This window comes from Hemicordylus capensis, chromosome 2, assembly GCF_027244095.1.
Source record: "Hemicordylus capensis ecotype Gifberg chromosome 2, rHemCap1.1.pri, whole genome shotgun sequence".
Classification (NCBI taxonomy): Eukaryota; Metazoa; Chordata; class Lepidosauria; order Squamata; family Cordylidae; genus Hemicordylus; species Hemicordylus capensis.
The window spans coordinates 117,971,409-117,997,968 of record NC_069658.1 but is presented as its reverse complement, the minus strand read 5'-3'; the positions used below and the strand labels follow the sequence as shown (position 1 = coordinate 117,997,968).

At 39.6% G+C, this 26,560-nt stretch overlaps 1 protein-coding gene across 15 annotated transcripts in view; it reads left to right on the top strand.

The window, feature by feature from the left end:
- Positions 1-26,004, top strand: part of ZDHHC21 (zinc finger DHHC-type palmitoyltransferase 21) — a 45,737-nt gene extending 19,733 nt beyond the window's left edge. For 10 of the 15 annotated variants that reach the window (XM_053296105.1, XM_053296098.1, XM_053296099.1 and 7 more), the window contains 3 exons: positions 5,753-5,869; positions 23,778-23,821; positions 24,277-26,004. In XM_053296105.1, coding sequence (XP_053152080.1) covers positions 5,753-5,869; positions 23,778-23,821; positions 24,277-24,409 — 294 coding nt within the window. In that variant the 3' untranslated portion in view covers positions 24,410-26,004. Of the gene's footprint in view, positions 1-5,752; positions 5,870-6,050; positions 6,156-17,309; positions 19,256-23,777; positions 23,822-24,276 lie in introns of those variants that run through there. The other 5 variants (XR_008316141.1, XR_008316142.1, XR_008316143.1 and 2 more) reach the window with 5 other exon arrangements.
- The last annotated feature ends 556 nt before the right edge of the window (positions 26,005-26,560 follow it).

Sequence of the window (26,560 nt, the reverse complement as noted above, 5' to 3'; positions counted from 1 at the left end):
ATATGTGACAATGTCCCCTCATAAATATTACATCTCCAGCATACCTCCAGAACCCAGCCCTTGCTGAACATCCTCTGGGGAGTCCAGTAAGTGTGAAACAAGAGTTTTTGCTGAACAAGTCTTGGTTTAAGATCTCTATATGCTCGTTTCATTATCCTTAACGCTATTAACCATTGGTCTACCGTAATGGTATATTCACGATCCTGATTCTGTAATACATGAATATAATCAATATCAACTTTTTCTTTTTCTTTTAAGTTTTAAATACAATGAAACTGTAGGTTTAGCTTGTTCTGGTAGATGTTCCAGATCCAGTATTAATGAAGTTTCTGAAGCAGCAAGTGCATGAGCCAACCGCTCTGAGCCATTTTGGAAGGGTGGTATACAAATCAAATAAATAATAATAATAATCATGTCCAAATAACTGTGTTAAAAGGTGCCCTAATTGTATATATTGCCAACTGGCATTCGAAGGGATATTAAATTCATTTCTCAAAGCATCAAAAGATTTAAAAACTTCTTCTGAGGTAATTAATTGATCTAAAGTAATAATATTAGAAATTGCCCAATTGGCCCAATAGAAAGGTTTCTGCCCAATCTCCAAATCTGGGTTCATCCATAATGTAAGCTTTGCGTGCTGAAAAGGATCAAAACCATACTTAAGGCCTAAACTCCTCCATATACGTCTAGCTGCCTGAACTGCTGGTAGTTTACCAGAAGAGGGAATAAATAACGAACCCAATACCTGATAAGCAGATAGTGGAGCTAAATAGTAACTCTCCAGTCGTGCCCATGGGGTATCCAAAATTTGGGGCTCAGCTTTCCATCTCAGTATTGAAGAGAATAAAAGCCCAGTGATAAGCTTGGAAGTGGGGGAAATTAAAACCACCCTCTTCCACCGACAATTGGAGCTTGCCAAGTGAAAATCTCGGTGGACGACCTTCCCATATAAACCTGTTAATTATCTTGTAAACTTGTTTAAAATAACATAAAGGTATAAAAACTGGGAGGCCTCTTAAGATATACATGAGTTTTGGTGTTATATTCATCTTAAGCACATTTATCTTTCCCCTAATACTCGAGGGTATCACAAACTATTGATCTAAATCATTTTTCATCTGGCTTTAAAATTTAGAAAAATTTAAATTTACTAAATAAGAAAGATCATTTGGAATCACCATACCTAAATACTCAAGAGAATCCGAGCACCACCTAAAACCCCATGATCTACAATTAGCAGGGAAGCTTGCAGAACCCGGTGGCATCAGTTCTGATTTTTCCCAATTTATTACCACTTTGGGATTATTTTAATGAAAAGTGGTATATAAACTTAACAATTAAATCAGTTATAATATGTTCTTAATGTAATATATTAACATGGTTAATTCTGATAACATGGTTTGATTTAAGAGTGGGTATACATGTCTAAAATCAGTAAAATAATACACAATGGAGAACTTTTTAGGGCTCAGTTCTCAAGTAAGTACTAACAGAAATGGTTCGATACTCACAATATCAGATGTCTTGCTAGCTCTCTTCTTCCACTTTGGTGGTGTGGCCTTTTGCTCACTAGGGACACCGCTCCTACCACCCTCAGCGGTCCTGCTGCCCTCACTGTTGCTTGTAGGGATGTGCACGAACTGGTTCGTGCACTCCTGGGAGGAGGGGGGTCCTTTTAAGGTGCTGGGCAGGTGCCCTTACCTCCCTCTCTGGTTCCCCCCGCTGGCGCTCTTCCCCAAACCATTGCTGCAGGGCTTCAGCATACCTCCTTGCATCCGGTATGCTACTGAATGGGGCTGCCCAGTTTCATGCAAATCCCTAAAAAGCAGTGGAAAGCTCTTTCCTTTCTCTGTCATACAAGCACTCTGCTGCTTGGAAGATTCTGGCTGATTTAAGAGCAGCCTCTCTGCCAATATGGATATCATTGACATTTCTGCCAATATGGATATCAGCCAATTCTTTTACCACCCACTGCTTAAAGTTTGCATTTTTCTGGCTATGGACAATTAGTTGGCTTTTCCCATTTTAGAATATATATTGCATAACTCCCCCCCCCCCCACCTAAGGTCTCGATGTTCAAACAATACAGATTTTTTTTTTCATTGATGCTTTGACATTTCAGCATATATTCTGCTGGTGACATCACATATACTGCTGGAACCTAGCACACGTTGTGAGATCAAGTAAGCCCGTTTTTCTTGATTAACAGTTGGTCATCACTACTATTTTAAAAAGGCAACAATTAGATGCCTTTTGTCACCATGTAGTGTCTTAGTTTAACCTATTGAAGTGTTTTTGAAGCACTGGAAGTTTTCATTATTGTAGTGTTGTGAAATAGAAAGTATTTTCCCACATGGCTTGCCTCAAATCATGTGTCCCATTAATATTGATGGGGATGTATTATTCTATTTTCCACTTAATTTGAGTAGGAATAAAAGTTGTATTTAAACAAAAAAATATTTCTGATAAATGTTAAGTTTTCCTCTCAAAAGATGTGTGTGCAGTTTGCAAACTTCTTAGGGGTAATTTGTTACATATTTACTATTTTCTACCCAATGTTGTAGAAGAACAAGCGATACCAGGGAATTTTTTTAATATGAATGCCTAAATACCCATACCGTGCCTTTGGATGATTTAGACAGAAGCATGTGATGGCTACACTTTATTTGCTTATGTGCTGGTTAAAGGGCCCAGATGACATATTTGGATTTTTTTTATAAAGTACTTGCTTCAGGAAATTAGGACTCTGGCATTCTGTGTTGTTTACATTTTGCTAATGATTTGATTCAGATGATTTGATAGCCACATTCTTTAAAAAAAATATTCATCTGCTGAGTGAGAAAATTAAATATAATTTGTTTGGGAATACAGCCAGATTCAGTAGGGACATCAGAGTACCATTTGGCTGATTTCTGACCATGTTGCTTAGATTTGATGCCTCATAACTGTATGTTGCCCAATCTCTCATCCTGCCCTTTAACACTTAAGGACAGAAACAGCAGCAAAATCTATTTAATCTTTTCACATAAATGACATTCTGTAGGTTCAAGACAAAAGCTTAGTGCTTTCTGCATTTCACAGCAGGAAATGTCCTCTACAGGAATGGAATTACAACCCCAAATGCCTGCATACAAATACAATACAACTATGTGTACTTATCTGCAGGCATTGTGGGTTGTAAAATCACACTGATAATTAAGATTTGTGTTTTTCAAATTTTTAAAGGCTGACTAGAAACAGCCTCTACCTTGATCAAAGCTCAGAAGTTCGGCACATCAACTTTAAAATGTTGCTTTATAACAAATTTAGTCATGTTTTTCAGCTCACTTTTTATTGTAACTATGTCTGATATGGGTTTAATATAACTATATTTTGGGGGAAAACCATTTTAGGTTAAGTCAGAATTTTTAAAAATTATCTTTTTATCCACCCAGTGTCCCTTACCTATGTCGGCATGATTTTTCAAGCGCTTGTCCACTGTAAAGACTTTTATTTTTATTATCTAATATTATAATTCATTTTTATGAAATAGCTAAATTATATTCAGATATCTATAGGAACTGTATAAATACAGCATAAAAGCGAAGTATTTAAAAAGCCACAATCATTGATTAATGTTATGTATTCTCTCATTTGTTTGGCAAGTCACAGATATTGCAACTGTTTGTCCAGTAGGAGGAGTAGTATTACTGTAAAAGCTTCTCATACTGTGTAAGACCATTATGACACTTTTGATTTTGCCTACTGGCTGCTCTTAGAAAGCATCTATTCTGTATCTGAATAGACCTTTTGTCTAAGGGATGCTACAAATTTTGGAAAGCATGAAAGTGCTTTGTGTATTATGTGCCTGGCCAACATATAGCCAAAGTAGCTGAGCGTGGAGTTTCTTGTTAAGTTTATCTGGAACATTAGTACAATATGAAGTTGCTTGAAACAAAATTTGGCCCATAACTGTCTCCTGTAATTTGCAGCAGCTTTCCAGGATCTGAAGCAGTGGTCTTAGCACCTGCTTTCTGAGATCCTTTAATGAGATTTGTTCTACCTGCTATCCGGATGGCTTGACTTCAGTTGTGCAAACAAAAGTTTTGCTTGTGTGTTTACTATTTCTCAGATGTTTTCAGTATAGATCCATGAGGAGGCCAGTGGGGGCCCTGGTTCAGGCCGCCTCCAACACTTCCCCGTGTCTGACTTGCGAACGGGGCATGCGGCTCCGTTTTTGAGAAGCTTAGCCAGCGCCGGCTTCCCAGCCCAGCAGAGAACGTATCTCCTTGCCTTTTAAAGCAGAGAGAACTACAGGTGAAACTCGGAAAATTAGAATATCGTGCAAAAGTCCATTAATTTCAGTAATGCAAATTAAAAGGTGAAACTGATATATGACACAGACGCATTACATGCAAAGCGAGATAAGTCAAGCCTTAATTTGTTGTAATTGTGATGATCATGGCGTACAGCTCATGAAAACCCCAAATCCACAATCCCAGAAAATTAGAATATTACATGGAACCAAGAAGACAAGGATTGTAGAATAGAACAATATCGGACCTCTGAAAAGTATACAGTGTACTGTGCTTGATTGGCCAGCAAACTCGCCTGACCTGACCCCATAGAGAATCTATGGGGCATTGCCAAGAGAAGGATGAGAGACATGAGACCAAACAATGCAGAAGAGCTGAAGGCCGCTAATGAAGCATCCTGGTCTTCCATAACACCTCATCAGTGCCACAGGCTGATAGCATCCATGCCACGCCGCATTGAGGCAGTAATTGCTGCAAAAGGGGCCCAAACCAAGTACTGAATACATATGCATGCTTATACTTTTCAGAGGTCCGATATTGTTCTATTCTACAATCCTTGTCTTCTTGGTTCCATGTAATATTCTAATTTTCTGGACTCTAATGGACTTTTGCACGATATTCTAATTTTCCGAGTTTCACCTGTACTTCCAGCCATGCTGGGAATGTGGCGCCAGCCGGAACTTGCTCACAAATGGGGCATGTGGCCCCGCTTACAAGTGAAACCATGCCCCCTGCGTCTGACGTCAGGGATAGGGGGTGTGGCTGGGGCATGAGTCTCAGCCATTGAGCATGGCTGCCATCTTTGAACCCATTTGCGCAATGCTGACTCTGCCCCTGAGGTGAAGTGAATTCTGCTCAGCCCTGACCTATAGTATTGCACCAACCTAGTTAGAGTTAAAATGGCTGTTGATTAATAAGCTGCAGAAGAGGAGAGGTGGGGGCGGGAGACAAATTTTTAAAAAAAGTGTGCCGAACTATGCACTGTGCATTAACTATGCGCTGTGAACTATGCGCTGCGCAGTGTGTGAGTGTGAAAGAGAGTGAGTTATTTGTGCACAATAACTTGAAACTGCCTGCCAGAACAAAACTGTTTCCATTCACTGATGATAAAAATTAGAGGGAACACTGGAGAGCATTCCATCACATGTAACTTGCAGTCTGAATTGGTACAGTGCAGACAGTGGTTTCCATTCTCGGTAAGGGCAAGCTCAAACTGTCACCTTCAACTGTCCCTATTCTAAAAATATCTTATTTCTCATCCTTGATAATATAAATATCCCTATTCAAACAAGTTTAACTGTATATACTTCATTTTATGCAAAGGTACCTAACAAAAATTATTATAATTGTGCTTGCTGTGGCTAAGTATTTTGCTTGTATTTACACATTTTTGAAAGCTTTTTTGGTTTACAGGAAAGAAAAACTAAACTTCTTTCTCTCTTTCCCTTTATTTATAGGATATCTTTGTGTTTAGACATGAACTTGCTCTGATACGAATATCTACCTTCATGGGCTTAATAATGCTAATTGGTATTAGTGGACTCTTTTATACTCAGTTAATTGGAATATTCAATGTAAGTATTCTACTTTTTGCCTTGAAATAATTTTTTAATGTGTAGAAAGTGCTTAAATACTATATAATGGAAGAAACCAGAACGGTTTTCTCCAAGCATACCTAAAAATATTAAAATACTAAATGTGAAGAGAAAACAAGCAAATAAGAGAATGTGAGGTATCCCCTGTTTTACATAACAGAAGCCAACAAGTGGAAGCTGCAACAAATGGTTACATTGTTATCGGTGAAGTCCCGAGTATACCTGGTGCACAATCACCCAATTCATTCCACACCAGAGGAGACAGGTATAAACCTTTATTTGCTTTGCAAAGCAAGGGAAAAGCACTGCTCCCTGGGAAATAGGTTTCCAAAAACAGGGCGGCCTAAAATGATGTTTACACAAGGTTTATATACAGACCAGATACAAAATTGCACCCCAAGTAATAACACCAACCTTGCTAGGTTGTTCAGCACTCCTTTTACAATAGCATTCTTTCAAGATCACAAAACAGTCTTTGTAGTAACATCTGCATGCAAGACTCCCTACTGAGCTTATCTCTAGAATAGCCATTCCTGCCCAATCACTGGGCTCCAAGGAAGGTTCAGTGTTTTCTTTTGTTGTTACAATATGCCTGGAAGTAACATGGGAATGTGAAGATATGCAGTGGGAAAGCAATTTAGGCAGCATCAGCAGTCTGTAAACATGTTGTCAGGCAAACTAGGGAAGTGGAGACACACAGCTCCTGGTGCTAGTGCAGAATCTAAAATGGTGCTACTTAGGCTAACTACAACTACTCAAAATAAACATATACATTCCATTCCACCTGTTAACATGTCCAGACCTCCTAGGGTGCTTTCAGATGGTGGTCTAGTGATGATTGAGGGGGATTTTGCAGGATTTCTATAGTGTCTTGAATATCTCATGTCTGTTTGCACTACTTCTATAAAACACCTTTTTCTTCTCCATGCTCAGATATTCTGACTTGAAAACCCTAGTGGAGCAACTTGCACAATGAACAACCACATATACAGGCAATAGCACAACTTGTCAATTGTGAGGGCGACTGATTTTCTGTATAGGTGGAGATCTCGTGAAGGGATGATTTATTCTCCCCCCAGTTATTGCGAGAGTAATAAGTGACATAAGTGACAAACATGACACTTTTAAAAGAGAGGAAATAGTCAACAGTACAATTTAGCCATGTTTACTCAGAAGTCAGTCCACTGTGTTAATTGAGGCTGCACCCTGGAAAGTATGTATAGGATTTCAGCCAGAAAGGAAAATCTGCCCTTCCAATCCTTCATTTGCAGTTCATCTTCTTTTAAGCATTTTTATGCTGTTTCCAGAGATTAAGTACCCCAAAGGAAGACATAAATGGAGATGGGGAAGGGAAGAGTTCCTCTGATGCCCTTAATGTCCCAAAATACCAGGATTGGTATATCCCTCATGGAGCTTGACTGACTGCAGTCCAAGCCTTGTGGGGCAAGGGGAGCTTAACACACACACACACACACACACACACACACACACACACACACACACACAGTGTTTCCCCACAGTGTTTGAGTGTTTCCTCAACATCGCAAAGATGCAGGCACTGAACAAGAAGGGGAGAGATAGCAAGGAGGACTACATTCCTGGCTACTACCTCTCAGCAGTGGCAAGGGGGGAAAAACACAGACCTTTCTGACAACTCCATAGGTTCTGCTTCAGACTCACCAACTAACTGTCCCGATATTCAGTCCTGATTGCATGCTTATTCCTCCTGCTCTACCCTTACAGCATTGTTTCTCCATCTGTTTCCCCCTCTTCCAAACAGTCTCTATCACTAATTCTCACAAACAATTTAATTTTTAAAATACTGTGGTATATTTGCACTCCTGTACTCCTGTCACCCACCCCAGCACAAAAGCAAAATTTAACACTTTTTAAAAAGCTAAATTACATACAATCTTTTTCTTTTTTATTTGGAACAAAGTTCCACTATGTTCAGTGTAACTTATTCTCAGGAATGTGTGCATAGGATTGCAGCAAAGTCATTAAAAGGCAACATTTTGTTGTTGTTGTTGTTAACATTTTATATTCCACTCTTCCTCCAAGGAGCCCAGGGCAGTGTTCTACATACTTGAGTTTCTCTTTCACAACAACCCTGTGAAGTAGGTTAGGCTGAGAGAGAAGTGACTGGCCCAGAGTCACACAGCAAGTATGGCTGAATGGGGATTTGAACTCGGGTCTCCCCGGTCCTAGGCCAGCACTCTAACCACCACACCACGCTGGCTCTCTTTTGGACAAGAGGAAAGCATTTCAGGAAGTGATTAACTAAGAAGCTGTAATAGTATCCAGAGAAGTAGAAACCACTTTAAACCGCATCAGTTTCCTTCGTTTGTTTCCTTCTTGAAAACTGATACACCTCCAACTAGCATGTTGTGCTTAAACCAGGCATACACAACTCAGATGAGCTGGTGGGCCGAAACTGACTGTGACATGGCTCATGGGGGCCAAGGTCAATTTTTAGGGTGCTGATTATTAAAGTAACACTTAATATAAATCAATCACTCAATCAATTAAATCAAATTAAAGTGAAATTAATTAAAATGAATTTTATCAAAATTTAACTTTTGAAGTTCTAGCAGGCCAAGATTAATTTAAATTCTAATAAAATAAATACAGTGCAATCTGTACAAAATACATAACAATAAAATGCATTCTTCCTTTCCACCTCTGCCAATATGGGGCAATCTTGGCTTGAGAGAGAAAATGGGGCAGTCTTGGTGTGAGTGAGAGAGAGAATGAATGGAGCAGTCTTGGTATGTGAGAGAGAGAGAATGAATGGAGCAGTCTTAGTGAGAGAGAGTGAGTCTGTTCCCCATCGTTCCGGAGGTCCCCGTCCTCCTTCCGCCACTGACAGCTTTCCCTCCCCATCCTTCGGCAACGCTTTCTCTCCCCGCCGGGCTTCCTCCGTCCCTGCCATTTTCACCTGCTCCCTCTGCCAGGGCCTGCTGCCGCTGCAGCTGGACTCCCTCGTGGGGCCACTGTCTGCCATCGCCTCCTACCTCATCACTGCCGCCATTTGTCTCGCTGCCGCCTCCCCCCAAATTACAGCCGCCATGCGGCCAAGGAGATGGCTGCGGGGGTGCGTGTGTCCTTCCCTAACCTCCCCCATCGCGGTGGCGCATGGTGGCAGAATTCAGAGCAACGCTTGGGCCTGCTATTTGGCAGTTAAGAAACTTAACTGTGCAGGCGTGCCTCGCAGTTGGGAAGCGATGCCGGGCCAAATAGCAGGCCCGAGTGTCGCTCTGATTTCTGCTGCTGTGCGCTGCCACCGCCACCATGGGGGAGGGTAAGGAAAAACACCCGCACCCCCGCAGCCATCTCCTTGGCCGCGCGGCGACTGGAATTTGGGGGGGGGGTAAGCAGCAGGGGGAGCACTGGGGGCTAGGAAAAAAGGCCTTGCGGGTCGCATGTGGAGTCGGACAAGCTTCAACAGAAGGAGGGGTGCAGATGTGGTGGAAGTTCAATATACTGGAAGTGCACAAGAAAATTTAAATGGAGAGTGGGAAGGGAGCAGGTCAACTTCCCTCTTTCTGCTCATACCCACAATAAGCACTTTGGGGTGATGGGGTCAGAGGGAACATTCTGGCAACATTTTGTCCCTTATTGCAGATGGAAAATAGCATCAAGAGTACAACGAAGAAACCTATGAGAACTATTGCATGTGGAAGCTGTTTCTTTTCCACATACAGTTGTGTGGAAACATCAAAATTGCTTTCCCTTGGAAAGGTCTTTAGAGGAGGAATAGTGTTCAGCTAGCCTTTTAGCAGGGCTTCCCTCTTGAAATGATCCAATATGGTACAGGATGGGGAGGTTTTAAACTTCACAGCACGCATCCAATATTTTTAATCCGCTCCCCTTCAGGATATCTAGTGCAAGGAGGCTTGAGCATTTCCCCATGTTTTCTTTTTTTTAAAAACTGACCCTAAACATTTTGTTTCACCTGTTGTTAGTTTCAGTTGGTCTCGGTCATGGGCTTAACAGATTCATAGAACCTGCCCAATTTCTGGTCGTTTTAAACCCCTTTGTTTCTTTCCTGGAGTGGGCTAGAGAGCAATCAATAAAAAAACTGGAGAAATCCAGTATGTTAGTCCAGCTGTGATTGGGCAGCAGCCACCAAATCCCCAATCAAATGGTGGCAAAAAAGTGGGGAATTCTTGTTCTCCCACCAATAAGATGAGCTTAGTATCTATCTATCCCTCCTAAACGTACCGGTCGCTAATCCCATGTGTGGCAGCTCATCAGAATTTGCTAGCAGCTGCCTGGGGGACAGGGAGAAAATAGAGGCAGCAGCTGGCCAGCAGGGAGGGAAAGCTCGCCCAGCCTGGCCGGCGGGGAAGGAAAGTGCCAGCCATGCTGGCCGGTGAGGGAAACCACTGCTGGCAGGCAGGGAGGGAAAGGAAAGCCAAGCGCAGGACGGACTGGGGCTGAAGGCATGGGGGGGAAGGACAGAGAACGGAGTGGGGCTGAAGGGGGGGGGGTGACAGGGAGAACTGGGCTGCAGATGGTCTGTGCCCTGAACATTCTGAAAGCTCACATAGATATTTTTTTGAAGCTTTTTGTTGGTTTTATTTTAAATTGTTTTTTCTTAAACAAAGTTATCTACATACTCATAGCTATGGAGTCCCTGAGTGTGTAGAAACCACTACATTATTTTTGGGTAGCCTCCCAAAAGGGTTTACTTCAGCTACTTGAGTCCACTATTAGAAGTAACAAATGAGAACTGAAACAGAACGTTGCATTTCCGCAACCCTAATGCCCACCTCTACTTGTGAGCTGTTAAAGCTCAAGTAGGCCAATTCTACACACCTCCTCCAGCTGCATTCTCCAGCCTGCCCAACAGATACCTTGACATTCAAATATTCCTGGGGCCACTGAGCATGCTCAATTGCATCAAGCATTCCCCACCCCCTTTTTAACTTTAATTTACAAACCTTCATGCTTCTGTATACCATGTTGAAATCACTACCTTATTTTGGAGAGGCTGAGGTTTTTCTTCCAATCCAGTAGGCACTCAACCACCTGAGTTCATTATTAGTATAATGAGAACAATAAGTGTGGGATTTTTGTTTTACAGTTCATAGAAGACACATGAAGAACGAAAAATATGAAGGAAAGAGAAGTAGAAAAACCAGTTTTGTGAACACCCAAAATGCTTTCAAATCACATTTTGCTACATCCTGAACAGATCTGAAAAGTGAAATGAACCCAGATGCATGGGTTGTGTTTTGGTCATGTTGGTGTGTTCCCAAGACTGATTGAATATGCCAAAACCAAATTTAAAAATGCACATTGGTTCAGTTACCTTTAATGGCTTTTAGCTGGAAACCGCCCTGTATTGGTTTTTTTCATTTCTCAGCATAATTACAACTCCAGATATATACAATGAGTTGTACATACAAAGTGTACCCAGTTCCTATATTGGGCATGATACAGTCTACCATAAACACAGCAGCAGTGTGCAGATGATTTCCATAGGCTCAGTAGAGTTCCCTCGGCCTACATATGCACAGTAGCATGATGAGGGGGAACAAAAAGGTTTTGACCATCTTCAGTATTGCCATCCAACCTTCCCTTTAACCTTGGGGCAAGGTACTTGTGCAGTCTGTACACATGCCTGGACACACATGTTCATGCCTGGATACACATCTCAGCTGATGGGATCTGAGCTGTTGGTGACTGACCAGGAGAGAGATCTTGGGGTCATGGTGGACAGCTCATTGAAAGTGTTGTCTCAGTGTGCGGCAGCTGTGAAAAAAGCTAATTCGATGCTAGGAATCATTAGGAGGGGGATTGAAAATAAAAATGCTAATATTATAATGTCCTTATACAAATCTATGGTGCTGCCACAGCTGGAGTACTGCGTACAGCTTTGATCAATGTATCTTAAGGATATTGTAGAACTAGAAAAGGTTCAGAAGAGGGCAACCAAAACGATCAGGGACCTGGAGCACCTTCCTTATGAGGCTAGGCTACAGCATCTGGGGCTATTTTACCTTGGATAAGGGGAGACATGGTCAAAGTGTATAAAATTATGCTTGGAGTGGAGAGGGTAGACAGAGATAAATTTTTATCCCTTTCTCACAACACTAGAACCAGGGGTCACCCCATGAAACTGAAGGTTGGGGAATTTAGGACCGACAAGCGGAAGTACTTTTTCATACAGCGCATAATTTATGGAATTCCTTGCCATGGGATGTAGTGATGTCCACCAGCTTGGATGGCTTTAAAAGGGTTTTAGACAGATTCATGTAGGACAGATCTATCAATGGCTACTAGTCTGATGGCTGTGATTCATCTCCAGCGTCAGAGGCACGATACATCTCAATACCAGTTGCAGAAGAGCAACAACAGAAGAAAGGGTATGCACATACCTCTTGCCTGTGGGTTCCTAGAGGCATCTGGTGGGCCACATAAGAACAGCCCTGCTGGATCAGGCACAAGGCCCATCTAGTCCAGCATCTTATTTCACACAGTGGCCCACCAGATGCCACAGGAAGGAGTTGAGTGCATGCCCTCTCTCCTGTTGTTACTCCCCTGCAACTGGTACTCAGAAGCATCCTGCCTTTGAGGCTTGAGGTGGCCTATAGTTCTCCAACTATTTTCTATTTTATTTTTTATTTAACATATTTTTATACCACCCAAAACTTACGTCTCTATAGCCGATGATAGACCTCTCCTCCATGAAGTTATCCAAACCCCTCTTAAAGCCATCTAGGTTGTTGGCTGTCACCACATCTCGTGGCAGAGAATTCCACAAGTTGATTATGTGTTGTATGAAAAAGTACTTCCGTTTGTTGGTCCTAGATTTGTTGCTGTTAAAATTAAGCATAGCATTATTTCCATCCTCTTAAGCATTGCCTGTTGCCTGTTAAACACTGCTTGGTAAATTCCTGGAAACAAAGACTTTATCAGTTAAAATTTCCACTGGGGTTAATAAGCAAGTTTATCATTCCTGTATTAACGTAGCTTCATTAGTGTGATGATGTGTGCAAGAGGGACACATCCTTAATATACTTGACCACTTAGAACATAAGATCAGCCCTGCTGGATCAGGCCCAAGGAGGCCCATCTAGTCCAGCATCCCATTTCGCACAGTGGCCAACCAGATGCTCCTGGAAGCCACAGGCAGGCGTTGAGGGCATGACCTCTCTTCTGCTGTTACTCCCCCGCAACTGCTACCCAGAGGCTCTGTTGCCAGATTTGGCTTTCGGCCCATTTGACTCACGAGTATACCCCTGAGGTTCTGGGCACCCCGCCCCAGAGGCACCCCGCCCCCAAGGCTGGAGTTGGCCTGCAGCCCTCTGACTAGTAGCCGTCAATAGACCTCCATGAAGTTATCCAAACCCCTCTTAAAACCATCCAGGTTATTGGCTGTCACCACATCTCGTTGCAGAGAATTCCATAAGTTGATTATGCATTGTGTGAAAAAATAGTTCCGTTTGCTGGTCCTAGATTTCCTGGCAATCAATTTCATGGGATGACCCCTGGTTCTAGTGTTATGGGAGAGGGAAAAGAATTTCTCTCTGTCCACTTTCTCCATACCATGCATGATTTTATAGACCTCTATCATGTCTCCCCATAGTTGTCCTTTTTCTAAACTAAATAGCCCCAGGTGTTGTAGCCTAGCCTCGTAAGAAAGGTTCTCTAGGCCCTTGATCATCTTGGTTGCCCTCTTCTGCACCTTTTCCAGTTCTACAATGTCCTTTTTAAAGATGTGACCAGAATTGTACGCAGTACTCCAGGTGTGGCCGCACCATAGATTTGGATAAGGGCATTATAATATCAGCAGTTTTCTTTTCAATCCCCTTCCTAATGATCCCTAGCATGGAATTGGCCTTTTTTTAACAGCTGCCGCACATTGAGTTGACACTTTCAACGAGCTGTCTACCACAACCTCAAGATCCCTCTCCTGGTCAGTCACTGACAGCTCAGATCCCATCAGCATATACTTGAACCTGAGGTTCTTCATCCCAGTGTGCATCACTTTACATTTGCCAACATTGAACCACATTTGCCACTTTGTCGCCCACTCACCCAGTTTGGAGAGATCCTTTTGAAACTCTTCACAATCAGTTATAGATTTCACTACCCGAAAGAGTTTGGTATCATCTGCAAATTTGGCCACCTCGCTGCTTACCCCTGCTTCTATATCATTTATGAATAAATTAAAAAGCACCGGTCCCAGTACAGATCCCTGGGGGACCCCACTTCTTACTTCTCTCCATTGTGAAAACTCTCCATTTATACATATCCTCTGTTTCCTGTCTGGTCACTGTGTGAAACAGGATGCTGGATGGGCCTTGTGCCTGATCCAGCAGGATTGTTCTTATCTAGGCATGTGGAGGGGTGTGTGCGTGCAGAACAAAGCTATGTTGAACCTATGGGAATCATCCATATGCAGCTGCAGTACCTACATGGGGTAGACTCATTGAATTTGGATTACAATAAATATAATGAACAGTTTCACAAAATGAAAAACATTTTAGAATTAACTTTGTGCACAAAAAATATTTTGCTATTCACATTATCCTCTTCAACAGTTATTTTTCTTCATATAGTCTCCTATTTGTATGCAGTAAATGCATATTGATCCATATTTAAGGGATCAATCTATTGATTTTCCATAGCAAATAAATGATCAAAGTAAATAAAACAAATCTGAGACAGTAGTTTAGTCATTCAAATGTTAAGCTTATAATGTTTTCCAACAGCGATGTTCTCTATTATCAAAGGTGATAGTCCATTGGTGTCTCAGGTGTTTTAATTGTGTGCTACTATTGCCTTTGCTGCCATGAGAAGATGCACTATAAGCTAATGCTTCTGTGGTTGATTTTGCACTCCATATTTTAAAAGATCTGAGTCCTTGTGCATACCCATTAGTTTTGTAGGTAAACACCTAGAGATGTGCCTGGAACCGTTCCAGAGGTGGTGGGGGTGTTCTCTTAAGGGTTGGGGAGGGTGCACTTATCCCTCCCGCCGCATTTCCCACACTGGCGCTCCATTGTAGCAAAGCCCCTCGTGGCGGCAGTGTACCTCCCTGCCACCCCATTGCCCTCATTGGCTGGAAGTGCCTGGAAATACCGGGCGCATGTGCATGTGTGTGCCCATCTGCCATGCACACACACGTGCCTGGAACTTCCGGCCAATGAGGGCAACAGGGAGGCAGCGAGGGGCTTTGCTACGAAGGGTGCTGGCGGAGGAAATGCGATGGGAGGAGTAAGTGCACCCCCCCTTACAGGAACACCCCCGCCACCTCTGGAACACTGAAACGGCCCCGGTGGCCGAAATGTTTCAGAGGCATCTATAGTGGTCTCCAAAACATTTTGGGCTCAAGCCTGTAAATCTATCAAAACATAATCCTTCCCGCTTCGATTTGACTGAATGGTGTGGTTTAGCAGAGCTACCCTAGTAATAGGAGGAAGAGCCTATTAAGGGGTTGGTTGGCAGCTGAATAATAGCTTGCTGTGATCTAGAAAGTGGGTGTGACCTTACTAATTTCAGGGAAGCAGCTGGGGAGGAGCTTAAACCTTATATAAGGAATTGGTCTACCTTTTCTAAGAGGTAGGATGGCTTTTTAGCTAGCAGTGTAGTGTTTTGAGCCTGCTTATGGTCAATAAGGTTTTTTAGAAAATATGGACAGAACTTTGTCACTGAGGAAGCATAACAATTAAGACTGAGTGACTTAGTAACTTCTAGTTGATTTTGATGTTCATTGTATTTTCAGACCATCCACCATAATTCTTCTCATATATTTAATTTATCTGGTGTGAAATTCTCCTGTATTTCTAAAGACCTAAAATATTTATGGGTATTGTGTAAACAGTTAGTGATAAAGTAAAAATTATAAAAAGGTTTTAGACAATGGCAATTGCATTACAACTGCTAGAGTCTTTGATCACAAGATACTACATTGACGACTCAGAAAATACTGCTACAACACATTTTTTTCATGCTCAGAACATTCTAAGAAGTAGGGAGTTTCCTCCTCTTGAGCTTTCCATCAATCTTCAAGAGCAACAAAAACAAGTACAAGTATTGTACTTTCTTCCACATGTCAAATCAGGTTTGACTGTTCATATAGATACTGCAACCAGAATGTCATAGATATGGAAGTCCAGACCCATGCTGAAAATTCCATTAGGACTTTAGTTGTTTAGGGCATTTACTTATACACAAGTAGGTAAACTAAGAACTGTGTAAGATCAAAATAAACTCAATGAGCATATAAAATGTTAGGCTGGCTGGAATAATGCTGCCAGCAATATTCTTTCCTGAATGCAACGATTGCATTTGACTTAAGTGACCTGTATTTAACTTTAATACAAAAAAAGTCTAATGGAAATATATTATATTTGCAAAAGGCAACACTTATTTGCATCTGGAGGGTTTCTGTTTATACTTCTACAGCATCATAAATGTCTAAAAAATTTCTTGGCACATGTATTCATCAATACAGATATCTAGGGTGTTTCTGTACCCAAACCTGCATGACTCTTGTCTATGCATAATCCAATAATGCCTTTAGAAACATTCCATAAATGTGTTCTCTTCTTTGGATGGCTGTCACGATAAACACAAAGAAAATGCATCTGGAAAAGGCACATCTCCTAGGATTCTTATGGCTATTGGTCAGCACATGCCCATTTCTTGGACAAGGAATATTTGGAATTTTGGAAGTCAGGTTGGACCTTATTGTGTTAATTCAAGTCTTCTGCATGTGCTACAGATTCTTTGTCTTATCAAAGCACAAAATTCCACAGTGCAAATAAAAGATGGGGGAGACTTCCTCTTCCTGTTGACAAGGAAACTACCTGACTATGGAAATGGCCATTCAGCAGTGGTTTGACAGTGTTGCCCCAGATTATTATATATGTTTTCTTAACTCGCTTGTGACTTCAGGACTTTGTTTTCAAGGCATTTATACATTAGCATCCAATCCAACTTTTAGATTCATAAGATTGGATACCAGTTAGAAGTGATCTGAAGGAGATACCTTTCCTCATTGAAGTAGCTCAATTTCCCTGATCCTGGTGAAGCACTGATACTTGTTGCATCTGTTTGGACAAATTAAGAACTACCTTTCAATTCATGATCAGTCCCTTTGACCAGATACTTTATTTTCTCCCTTAACTGTACAGCATTCCACAAATTACCTTTTTTAGCTTCACTTGACACAATCACAGATGTGTTCCTTAATTTGCTTATGGCTCCACTACCCAAAAACCTAATGGGAGAATAATATGGGGAAAGGTTTTTGGTCTGCAATAACTCGAAATATTTTGGTCTGAGAAGTCTAAATCAGAAGTATTTGAAGGTCAATTTATTTTTATACTTGGAAAAAATAAGAATTTTCAATATCATTACATTCTTTATAAGAAGTTTTTTGGTTTTATTTACCATATAGGCAGGACATTTCAAAAAGGATTTACAAACCTTTCACACCATGAGGCTACTCCCTCTTGTGATCTGAAGAAGGTTCTGGCAGTATTCCATGTGAGCCACTGACTGCTTGCTCTTTTCTTTTTACAAAAAAGTATCCCTTCGCCTTTATGTGCCAAATCTCATGCTGAGTGGACAGGTTGGAACATCCTCGCAACTGCCATCTCATAGCAGTAAGAAACTTCAAACAGTTGCAACAAGCAAATCGTTTGCTCCTGATTTTAGGCACTTGTGATTTTCAAGGAACTGTTAGTAAAATTATAATTTCCTAACAGGCTAACTTTCATGGTCATTCTAAGTACATCCAAGTACAGTGGTTCCATCATTCAAGTGAGTTGTTTCATATGAGTATCAAGGCATAACTTCAATATCCATACATTCTTGACACACCTTTCTTCATACATTCTAGCAGCCTGAACTGAGTGATAACATGACAAACATGCATTTAAAGATATGTGGTCTGTACAACCTTTTAATAGTTAAAATGAATATATTTAGTGCCATGTCTTAGTGTTTGACTCCAGTAGTTCTGGAGAATGTAATTATGTGGAGACTATATGTTTTCTTATCAAATTCCGTATGGGTTTTTAATTTGGTCATCCACTTGTCTGGGGCTTCTTCTTTTGACAATTTCTCTCTCTGTACAAATGGAAAAGCCAGCTTTCCAATGGCTGCTGGAAGGTAACAGGATAATCACTTAAGCAGTGATCCTCTGATGTCATTGTGGGAGGCCAGTAAAAGCGGATTATCTGTGACCCAGATAAAATAATTAGAAATTACTTGGACACTTACAAATAACTGATCTACTAATCTCATTTTCAAAGTTAAAAAAGGTCTGTCTCTCAACATAACACTACCAGATGTTTCAGTTGAACTGCATCCTTTGAAGAGACTAATCTGAAGCCTAATTTTAAGGATTATCTTTGATTGTTTTTTATTTAAAATTCTAAACAGGATGCATTTTTATTTTTCCATATGCTGTGGCAAATGATTAACAAAAAGCTAAAAGATTTTTTAAAATTATTCTAGCACAGACTTGTCATTTAGTGAAAAACAACTATAAATGTCATTGCACAGGTGACATATTTTGCTTTTAGTACATTGTAATTTGTGCTTCTCCATCTGTGAAATATTTCTGGATGCATTCTCATAGGTTTTTTTTAAAAATAGGTGTTTTGCAATATCCTCAAATGAGTGTGCATTGACATTAATAATTTGATTAATGCTACCAGGATTTTCTGTTAATTAACTGTTTAAGCAGTATACAATGATATGATGGTACTACTGAACATAAATACTGAACAGTTGGGTGGGGTGAAGAGAATTTCCCTTTGCTTATTCTAGAATGATTTGGGAAGGAAACTGATAACACACTCAGCATTGATATTGTGTACTCATTATTCTTATTATTCCTTCAAGTTCTTACTCATAATTGATATATAGCAGTCCCTTTTTCTGTTGTATTATAGATTTATGTTTGTCATCTGAGAATAGGAGATATGTGGTTTTAAATGGGAGCATAACTGTTAAAAACTGGAGTTGCTTCATCAACTACTTAAACTCACAACAGAATAGAGTCAATTATCTAAAGTTCCCTTTTTGTTTTGCACAGAGCTTTTCTGATTGCAGGGGCTGCCCTCTTCATCGTTTGGTGCCTACATTGTGTTGAATTGGAGTAGTCTCCATACAATGGAGCTCAGTGTATCTATTGGATTGCCCACAGCATTCATTTTTTAGGGTAATTTTAAAGTTTTGTTCAGGCTACAGTTATAAAGCAAGTGAAGCATATAGCACTACAGTCTTCAGTTGAACTTGCTGTATCGATGTGTTCATATTCTGTTTGACAGCATTTTGTAATATGAAATTAAATATAGCAAAATATAAATAAATTGATTTAAGGATATCAAGAAAGGTGTTGTATAATTTGTGACTGAGATGAAGATTTCTTGTGAAGGCATTGTGAAGAATACCAATTTTATGTAAACAAAGTGATTTCATAGATCTGTAATTGGGGGGCAAAAAGATCCCAAGCCTGATATGTTACTGTCTTGATGCCCTGTTCTGTAATATATACCAAACATTTTCATATAACTGACGATAAATTGATGCAGCTGTAATGTAGAATGATTTTTTTCCTCAACAAATAAGCATCTTCTTATGATTAAGCAAAATATTTTAATCATATGATTAATCAGATAATCTATTAAATTCTGCTTTGATTAGTTTAATAATGAGGGCTTTACTTGTTTTTTCAAACATGCTAGGAATGTAATCAAAGGCAGTATTAATCCTTATAATTAAGTTTTAGCAAAGCAACAATTAGGATCAGAGTAGAATGTCAGTATTCTTCTAAGACAGTCACTGTCTGCACCTACATATATTAAAAAACAAAATAATTATTTTGTGTGTTGTGGAAGTTTGATATCAGAGTAGCCCTGTTATCATTATTCAAGGCTCATCTTGTCTTTGACTGCCCTTTTCACCTAACATTTTCTCTTGACCTTTCCTCTGAATAAATCAATACCCAACACTTATTTATTTGATTTATATCCCTTTCCATCCCAGAGGCTCTGAGTGGCAAGTATACAAGACTTGAATCTCATTGAAATGAATAAGAGTTCTGTATTGTGAAGGCTCGAAGATTTAATCAATAAAATTAAGAATTAAAATCAAGCCTTAGTCCCAAAATGAAATTAGAATGTTCTGTCCCATAAGTGGAAAATTGTATTAAAATCAGATAATTAACCTTTAAAATGTACCTGACATACCCTGTAAGTAAAACATGTGGTTGCAAATGACTTCGTATTTAAAAGTAGACTACAATAAAGTCAAAATCACAACAGCTCATAAAATATATTTGTATTTATTATTTCAATCTTAAACACAACCTTCAATAGCCCGTTCTAGGTTTTCGTATTGTGCAGGAGATTCACCATGTACACATGGAGAACACAGATGAGCAAAGGCTGTTCTGTTGCTTTGAATGTGAGAAGCAGTTCTGTTCATGAGTACTAGGTAAAACCCACTCATATAAAAACTGAGATGGGACCAAAGCTTTAGACAGGAACAAATGTATGCTTATATCAGTATGTATACCAAACTATTTTCGGAACAGTTCGTTTTTAAAGGTGTGTTGGGGGGTAGGGGGTAATAAGTGCCCAACAACAACACTTCAGAACCAAAGAACAGGGCTACTTATTGTTCCTCGTCCTTGCGTATCTCAGCCTCTTAGAATGATTACACTCATAACCACTTTAGGGAGGCTTATTTCTATAAACATAAAATTGTCAATGTAGAATGCTTAAGTGTTCTAAACTGTGTGTGTGTGTAGTGGAATGAACATTATTTCTAGAATAAATTTTATTCAGTTTGCAAATTAAACTTTTTAAAAAACCCTGAACTAAGAGTAATTGTAAAAAGCTTACCCAGAAATAGCTTGAATTAAAAATGTGCACACTTAATGCTGTGATTAAAAATAATCTTATTCCTAGATAATTATGCCAGTACATATGTGCTATGACATTGAACTGGTGTAATATACCTCCTTGCTAGGATGTACTGTTAGAATCCAGTATCATTATTTGGGTGAGTTCATCAAAACCTATTCCTAGAAGGAAGGAATAGGAGGTTTCCTAGAAGGTATCTATTTCAAGCTTGCAGCTCTTTTAAAATTCTTTTCAGGCGTCTTGACATCCTTGAATTATATTGCCCAGAACTGAACATAATGTTCTAGGTGGTTCTTAAAAGTGCTGAGCAGCAGTACTTCTAATTTCTGGAATACTGAAATCAGAGCTTTTGTTAATACAACATGACTTTGGCCTTATTCTTTATTATTATTATTATTATTAATAATAATAATAATAATAATAATTTATTTTGTTGCTTCATCAAGTTAATTATCCAGTGTAACCCTAAATCCTTCTTGCTGAGCTAGCCAGTTATTCTTCATTGTTCACTTGTGTACTTATGGATTATCTTCTATGTGAAACACTTTCCTTTCATCCTTGTTGGATTTCATTGTGTGTTCTGTTTTCACAACTCTCTCTTTAGTTCTCTTTAACAGTTTAAAAGAGATGCTAAAGTGCTGCGGTTTCTCCTGGTTCTGTATCATATTCAAATTTGAGTTGCACTCTTAACTCTTGCTCAGTGGTAGAAGCTGTTAATCAAGTTATTCTAGGCCCAGCACTAACCCCTTTGGACAGCTCCTGGATTGGTCCTTCCACTCTGGCAATTCATTTATCACCATCTCAGAGAGTACAGCTATTAAGCCAACTGTATCCATCACATAGAAATGTCTTTGCTAGTACAGATTTTCAGGAATATCAGTGAAAAGCACTGCCGCAGTTATGAATTGCATGCTTTCCAATGAATTCATAAAGGAAAGTCCCTCTACTCGAACCTCTTGCTCCTTTAAATATTCCAGATATATATAAACAGGATGCAGATTCTTGTTTCATTGCTATTCCAGCTATGTTTATAACTTATTGAAGATGTGTTTCAGCCATGCCACCTCAAGCTGTGATATCCTCAGATGTACTGAGCTAAGCAGGGTCATTCTGGGTCGGTATTTAGATATGAGGCTACTGGAGAAAGCTTAAACACTGCAGGAAATTTTATTGGTGATTCAGAAAGTGAAACATTTCCTTTTTGAGCTGGTATTGAATCAATCAATACTTAAAGGGCTGTCATGCTGTTAGATATCTGCTGTTCATCACATCCATAATGAAATATAGGAAAAGAGGTGGTAGAAACACTAGTTAAGTCATATACTTTTCATTCCATGTAAACTAAAGTGATAACTAAGACAAAACCAACAGATTGTCTGCACTTCCCCCTTAGATCAATTGCCTACATAGACATTAATTGTGATAGTAAAACTTGAGTGGCAAATCATGACATTTTAATTCAGCCTGTTTTGAAAGCTTGCCTTTAAACAACTCCTGCATTGCTATTAGGCCTTTTCTTCAGTGATCCTGCACTCTAGAAAGTAATGCTGCCTTCTGTAGATGTAAGTGCCACATGAGTGGGACCCAGTGTAGGTAAATAATTTTTTTGAGGGAGAGATTTATGTCTATTTGTAATCTGTAATTGGGCACAAATGGATGGGATACATTCTGGGTGTTGGCCATTTTCGGAATAAAATTTTAGTGCTGTCACTTTCAAATTATTGGAATAACTTTCATCTGCAGTCCAGAAAACAAATGGCTGCATCTACCCAACTGTCATCAGCTTGCCTATGAAGATCTTTAGGTTGCTCTGAATTTCTTTTTTCAAATGATAAAATAAACAAGTTCACTTGCAGTTGTGAATAGATTTTAAATTTGCCTGTCTGCTTCACAGGAATACTTTGTGGGATGGGACACAAACTTGTTTCCAAGAGTTCAGCTTCCAATGGTATTACCAGTCTAGCCAAGGTGTTCATCTCTGATGGTTGAGCTTCTTTTTTGAAGGTCAAATATGCTTTTGAGGGTCCCAGTTCAGGTTAAATAAAAGAAATGTATTACCAGAAGATGGAGATTGATTGTTGCAATATTTTAAAACGAAAAAGCTTTGAGTTAACAAAGATGATAGTATGTCAGTTTAGCTATTAAGACGTGTATTTATCTTGCAATTTATTCCTGTGGGTTTTTAGGAATGGTGCTTCTTTATTTTAATTTTAAAGAACATACTTATTTACTTCCAGCAGTAAATCAAGAAGATTACTTAAATAACACCATGCTATTGATTGATTTGAATCTTATTCTCATTGTGGGCTCAGAGAAGACCACAGTACAATATTTTCTAGAAAGAATGCGTGAAAATTGCATATTAGCTAGTTTGCTAATGTATTTCTGCATTCTCTTGAAATCATTTTACTAAACAAGGGGTTGAAGTTAATTTTGGTCAGAATCCTTGACAGCCATATGTGCAGTCAGGAGAGCTCAAAGAAGTAGTACATGTGCAGATAGAAGTGTGTTTGAAAGTACTCGTTGCACCTAAAAAAGCGAACCACGTTTAAAGAGAAAAGCAGTTGGTTTGTTCTACCAGGGGGTAGGCTACAGTTGAAAACTTGAAAAGCATCTCTAGGACTGCAGATTTTGTTATGATGTGTGTGTGTGTGTGTGTGTGTGTGTGTGTGTGTGTGTGTGTGTGTTAGTCTGGTTGTATTTTAAAGCATTCTGTTTAGAAAAAGAAGCTTTATTATCATGTGTGCTATAATGTAGACTTGTTTATTAAATATCTCTAAAACAATTGCATTGCCTCATGGCTGGCCAGAGACCTAAGTTTGGGTGGGATATAAATTTGATAGCTAGATAGATAGATACATACATACATTTTATTCAGTAGTGTGTGTGTTGTATCTAAGCTATCTTTCGTATATACTTTTCATCTTTATATTTTTGCCTTCATCAAGGGAGGGAAAATTTAAGAATTTTATTTCTCTCTACAACAGGATACTACAAGTATAGAAAAACTGGCAAACTGTTGTGAAGAAATGTAAGTATTTCTGCTTTGTTTTGCTGAATAGTTAATAGAGTTTCATATATGAAGTGGCATTAAAGGTGTTAATGAAATACTTTATTTTGCAGTGATTCACAGTCCTTTAATGCAAAATAGCTGCAGATTATTCTTTCCTATCTAATGCCATCAAAACAGTGTTTTCAAAGCACAGGCCAGAAAGAATGCTTGTCCAGTTTTGTTGGCAAACTGTGTTGACCATGAGGATCATCTTAGCTTTAAAGACTGCCTTCAGTTGATGTAGAAGCAGTTTGTACTGCTCATAGCTAAGTCTCTCAGCTGCATGCCACAGTGAAAGAAAAGCTGAGCTTGTGGTGGCTGGGATGCAATTCATCAGAATCAAGTAATGGATCCCCAGCCAACCTGTATTGTTCTAGTTGACTGAAGTGCACCATGGGAGTGCTGTCTTTCACTAATAATGCTGTCGTCTGTAGATCGAGACCCCGAAAGCCATGGCAGCAGACCTTCTCAGAAGTTTTTGGCACTCGCTGGAAGATCCTGTGGTTTATTCCTTTCAGGCAAAGGCGACCACTGCGAGTTCCCTACCACTTTGCCAATCACGTCTAAACAGATGGATGGTGGGCACAGATGGGTCCTCCATGCTGGAAGTGCGTTGCAGGTTTTGTGATAATAGAACTATGACAGTCCTCAAGTCAATTAAAATCTACCCACCAATCTTAGATGTCACAATGTGCCCCAGGCTTTATTTTAATAATAATGATCTTGATTCCATTGTGGGATTAATGCATACTTCTGTGTTTACTTTTAAAGTGTACTTACTTTCAAATTAGCGTTCCAGAGGAATTACTTTAGTATTTGAGGTTAATAACAAAACACAATGCTTAATGTATAAATGTTACAAAATTTTGTTTTGATACTGGATAATATGATTATATGTTTTGGTAGATACACTGGCATTTGAATAGGCTTTCAAGTTATCTTGTCTGCCTTGAATTTTTATTCTTCCCTCACCCCCCAATATAATGTATTGCGTAAAAACCTTTCCTGCTAATTGGGTTCAAAATCTGCAATGCCTTTTATTTACGATGCATGATATTAATTGAGCAAGCTCATCTCTAGAAAAAAGTGGCATTTTAACAGTTTTTTTTAAAGCAAAGACAATTTTGTGTATGTCCTCAGTTTTATAAAAAATATATATATTAAAAAAATAAAACCAACAACCCACTGTTGGAGGATATCTTCCAAAAGGAAGAAAAGTCTTGCTATAAACAGTTGGTTCCTTCTTCTTTGTAAATGCAATAACTGAACTATGTGGTAGGTGTGAATTAAAAAATTCATTCTTTTGAAAAACTTTGGGCATGATCTAGCCAAAGTAATTCACATTGTAAGTCCATTTGGCTTAAGTGGGAGAACTGAACACCTGCTTAAATAACTTTCCACTTAAATCAATAAAACATTTAGCTCAATCCTATGCATTTATATTCATAAATAAGTCATACTCATTGACATCCTGACTAACGAAGCACACATACTTTGAGAAAGAGCAGAGATGTGCTGGAAGCCCTCATGCAACTCATCAGTTCCCTGTGTGCGCGCTATTGTGCAAGAGCCATTAGAGTTTGGAGTGCTGAGGGCCATAGATGTGTTTCCAATTTTGAAGTGCTTCCAGTGCATAGGTGGCGTTTCAGACTCTAATGGCTCTTGTACCACAGCGCATGTGTTGGGGGATGGGGAAGTCGCATGAGTGCTTCCAGCATGTTCTTGCAGTCCCTTTAAGCATAAACACTTTGTTAGGATGTCAGCCACTGAGTTCAACTGGATTTATTTCCAAATATGTTTGAACAGCATTGAAGCCTTAAAAGTGCTTAACGTTGGCTGGATTGTGCCTATAGGTTTCACTAATCACTGTATTATACCTGGTATAAAAATATAAAATAATGTGTTGTATCTATAATTATACTTGTTTTGCATAGTCACTGCTAGAAATAGAATTTCAGGTGTTTATACATTGGATAATATATGTGGGAGATATTTTTAAAATAGTATTTATATAGTAAATATAGATGTTAAAGCATTAGCTACTATGTAGAAGACTGTTCTAATGTAATCAATTCAGTAGGTTATGAAAAGTGAGATGAAGCAGACATACCCATATGACTTACAAATGAGGGGGTCAAATGATAAACCAAGTCTGAGATGACTGTTTTGATTCATGATTTGTATCGATTATTCGTCAAGAGTATAGAATTGTGAATACCTCAATTTTTAGCAAGGTAACATGCTGTTAAAGTGATGCTTGCTTTTCAAAACACTTATTCAAAGAGCAAACCCGAAAGCATTTGATCTGACCCACTTCTGTGAGTCACTGCGTGAGGACTGCAACTCACAGCTGGTACGATCACAGTGTGGGTGCAGGACTCTGTAGTGACCGCAGATTGCTAGTGCAGAAGTAGCTGCTTATACTGCTGTGCAGCGGGGGGTTGCTCTCCGGGCCTTGCCATAGCTGTTCCCCTCAAGGCAAACAGCACTAACACTGAGCAGGAAGTCCTGACAGACCATTGTACAGCTTTCTTGGACCCAGGGGCGGAGCCACCATTGAGTAAACGGGTTCAAAGAACCCGGGCTGTTGTCAATCAGAGGCTGTGCCTGGCACCCCAGCTACACCTCCTGCATCTGACGTCAGATGCAGGGGGCGTGGCTTCATTCACAAATGGGACCACGTTTCCCGTTTGACAGCAAATACCGGCCAGCGCTGCC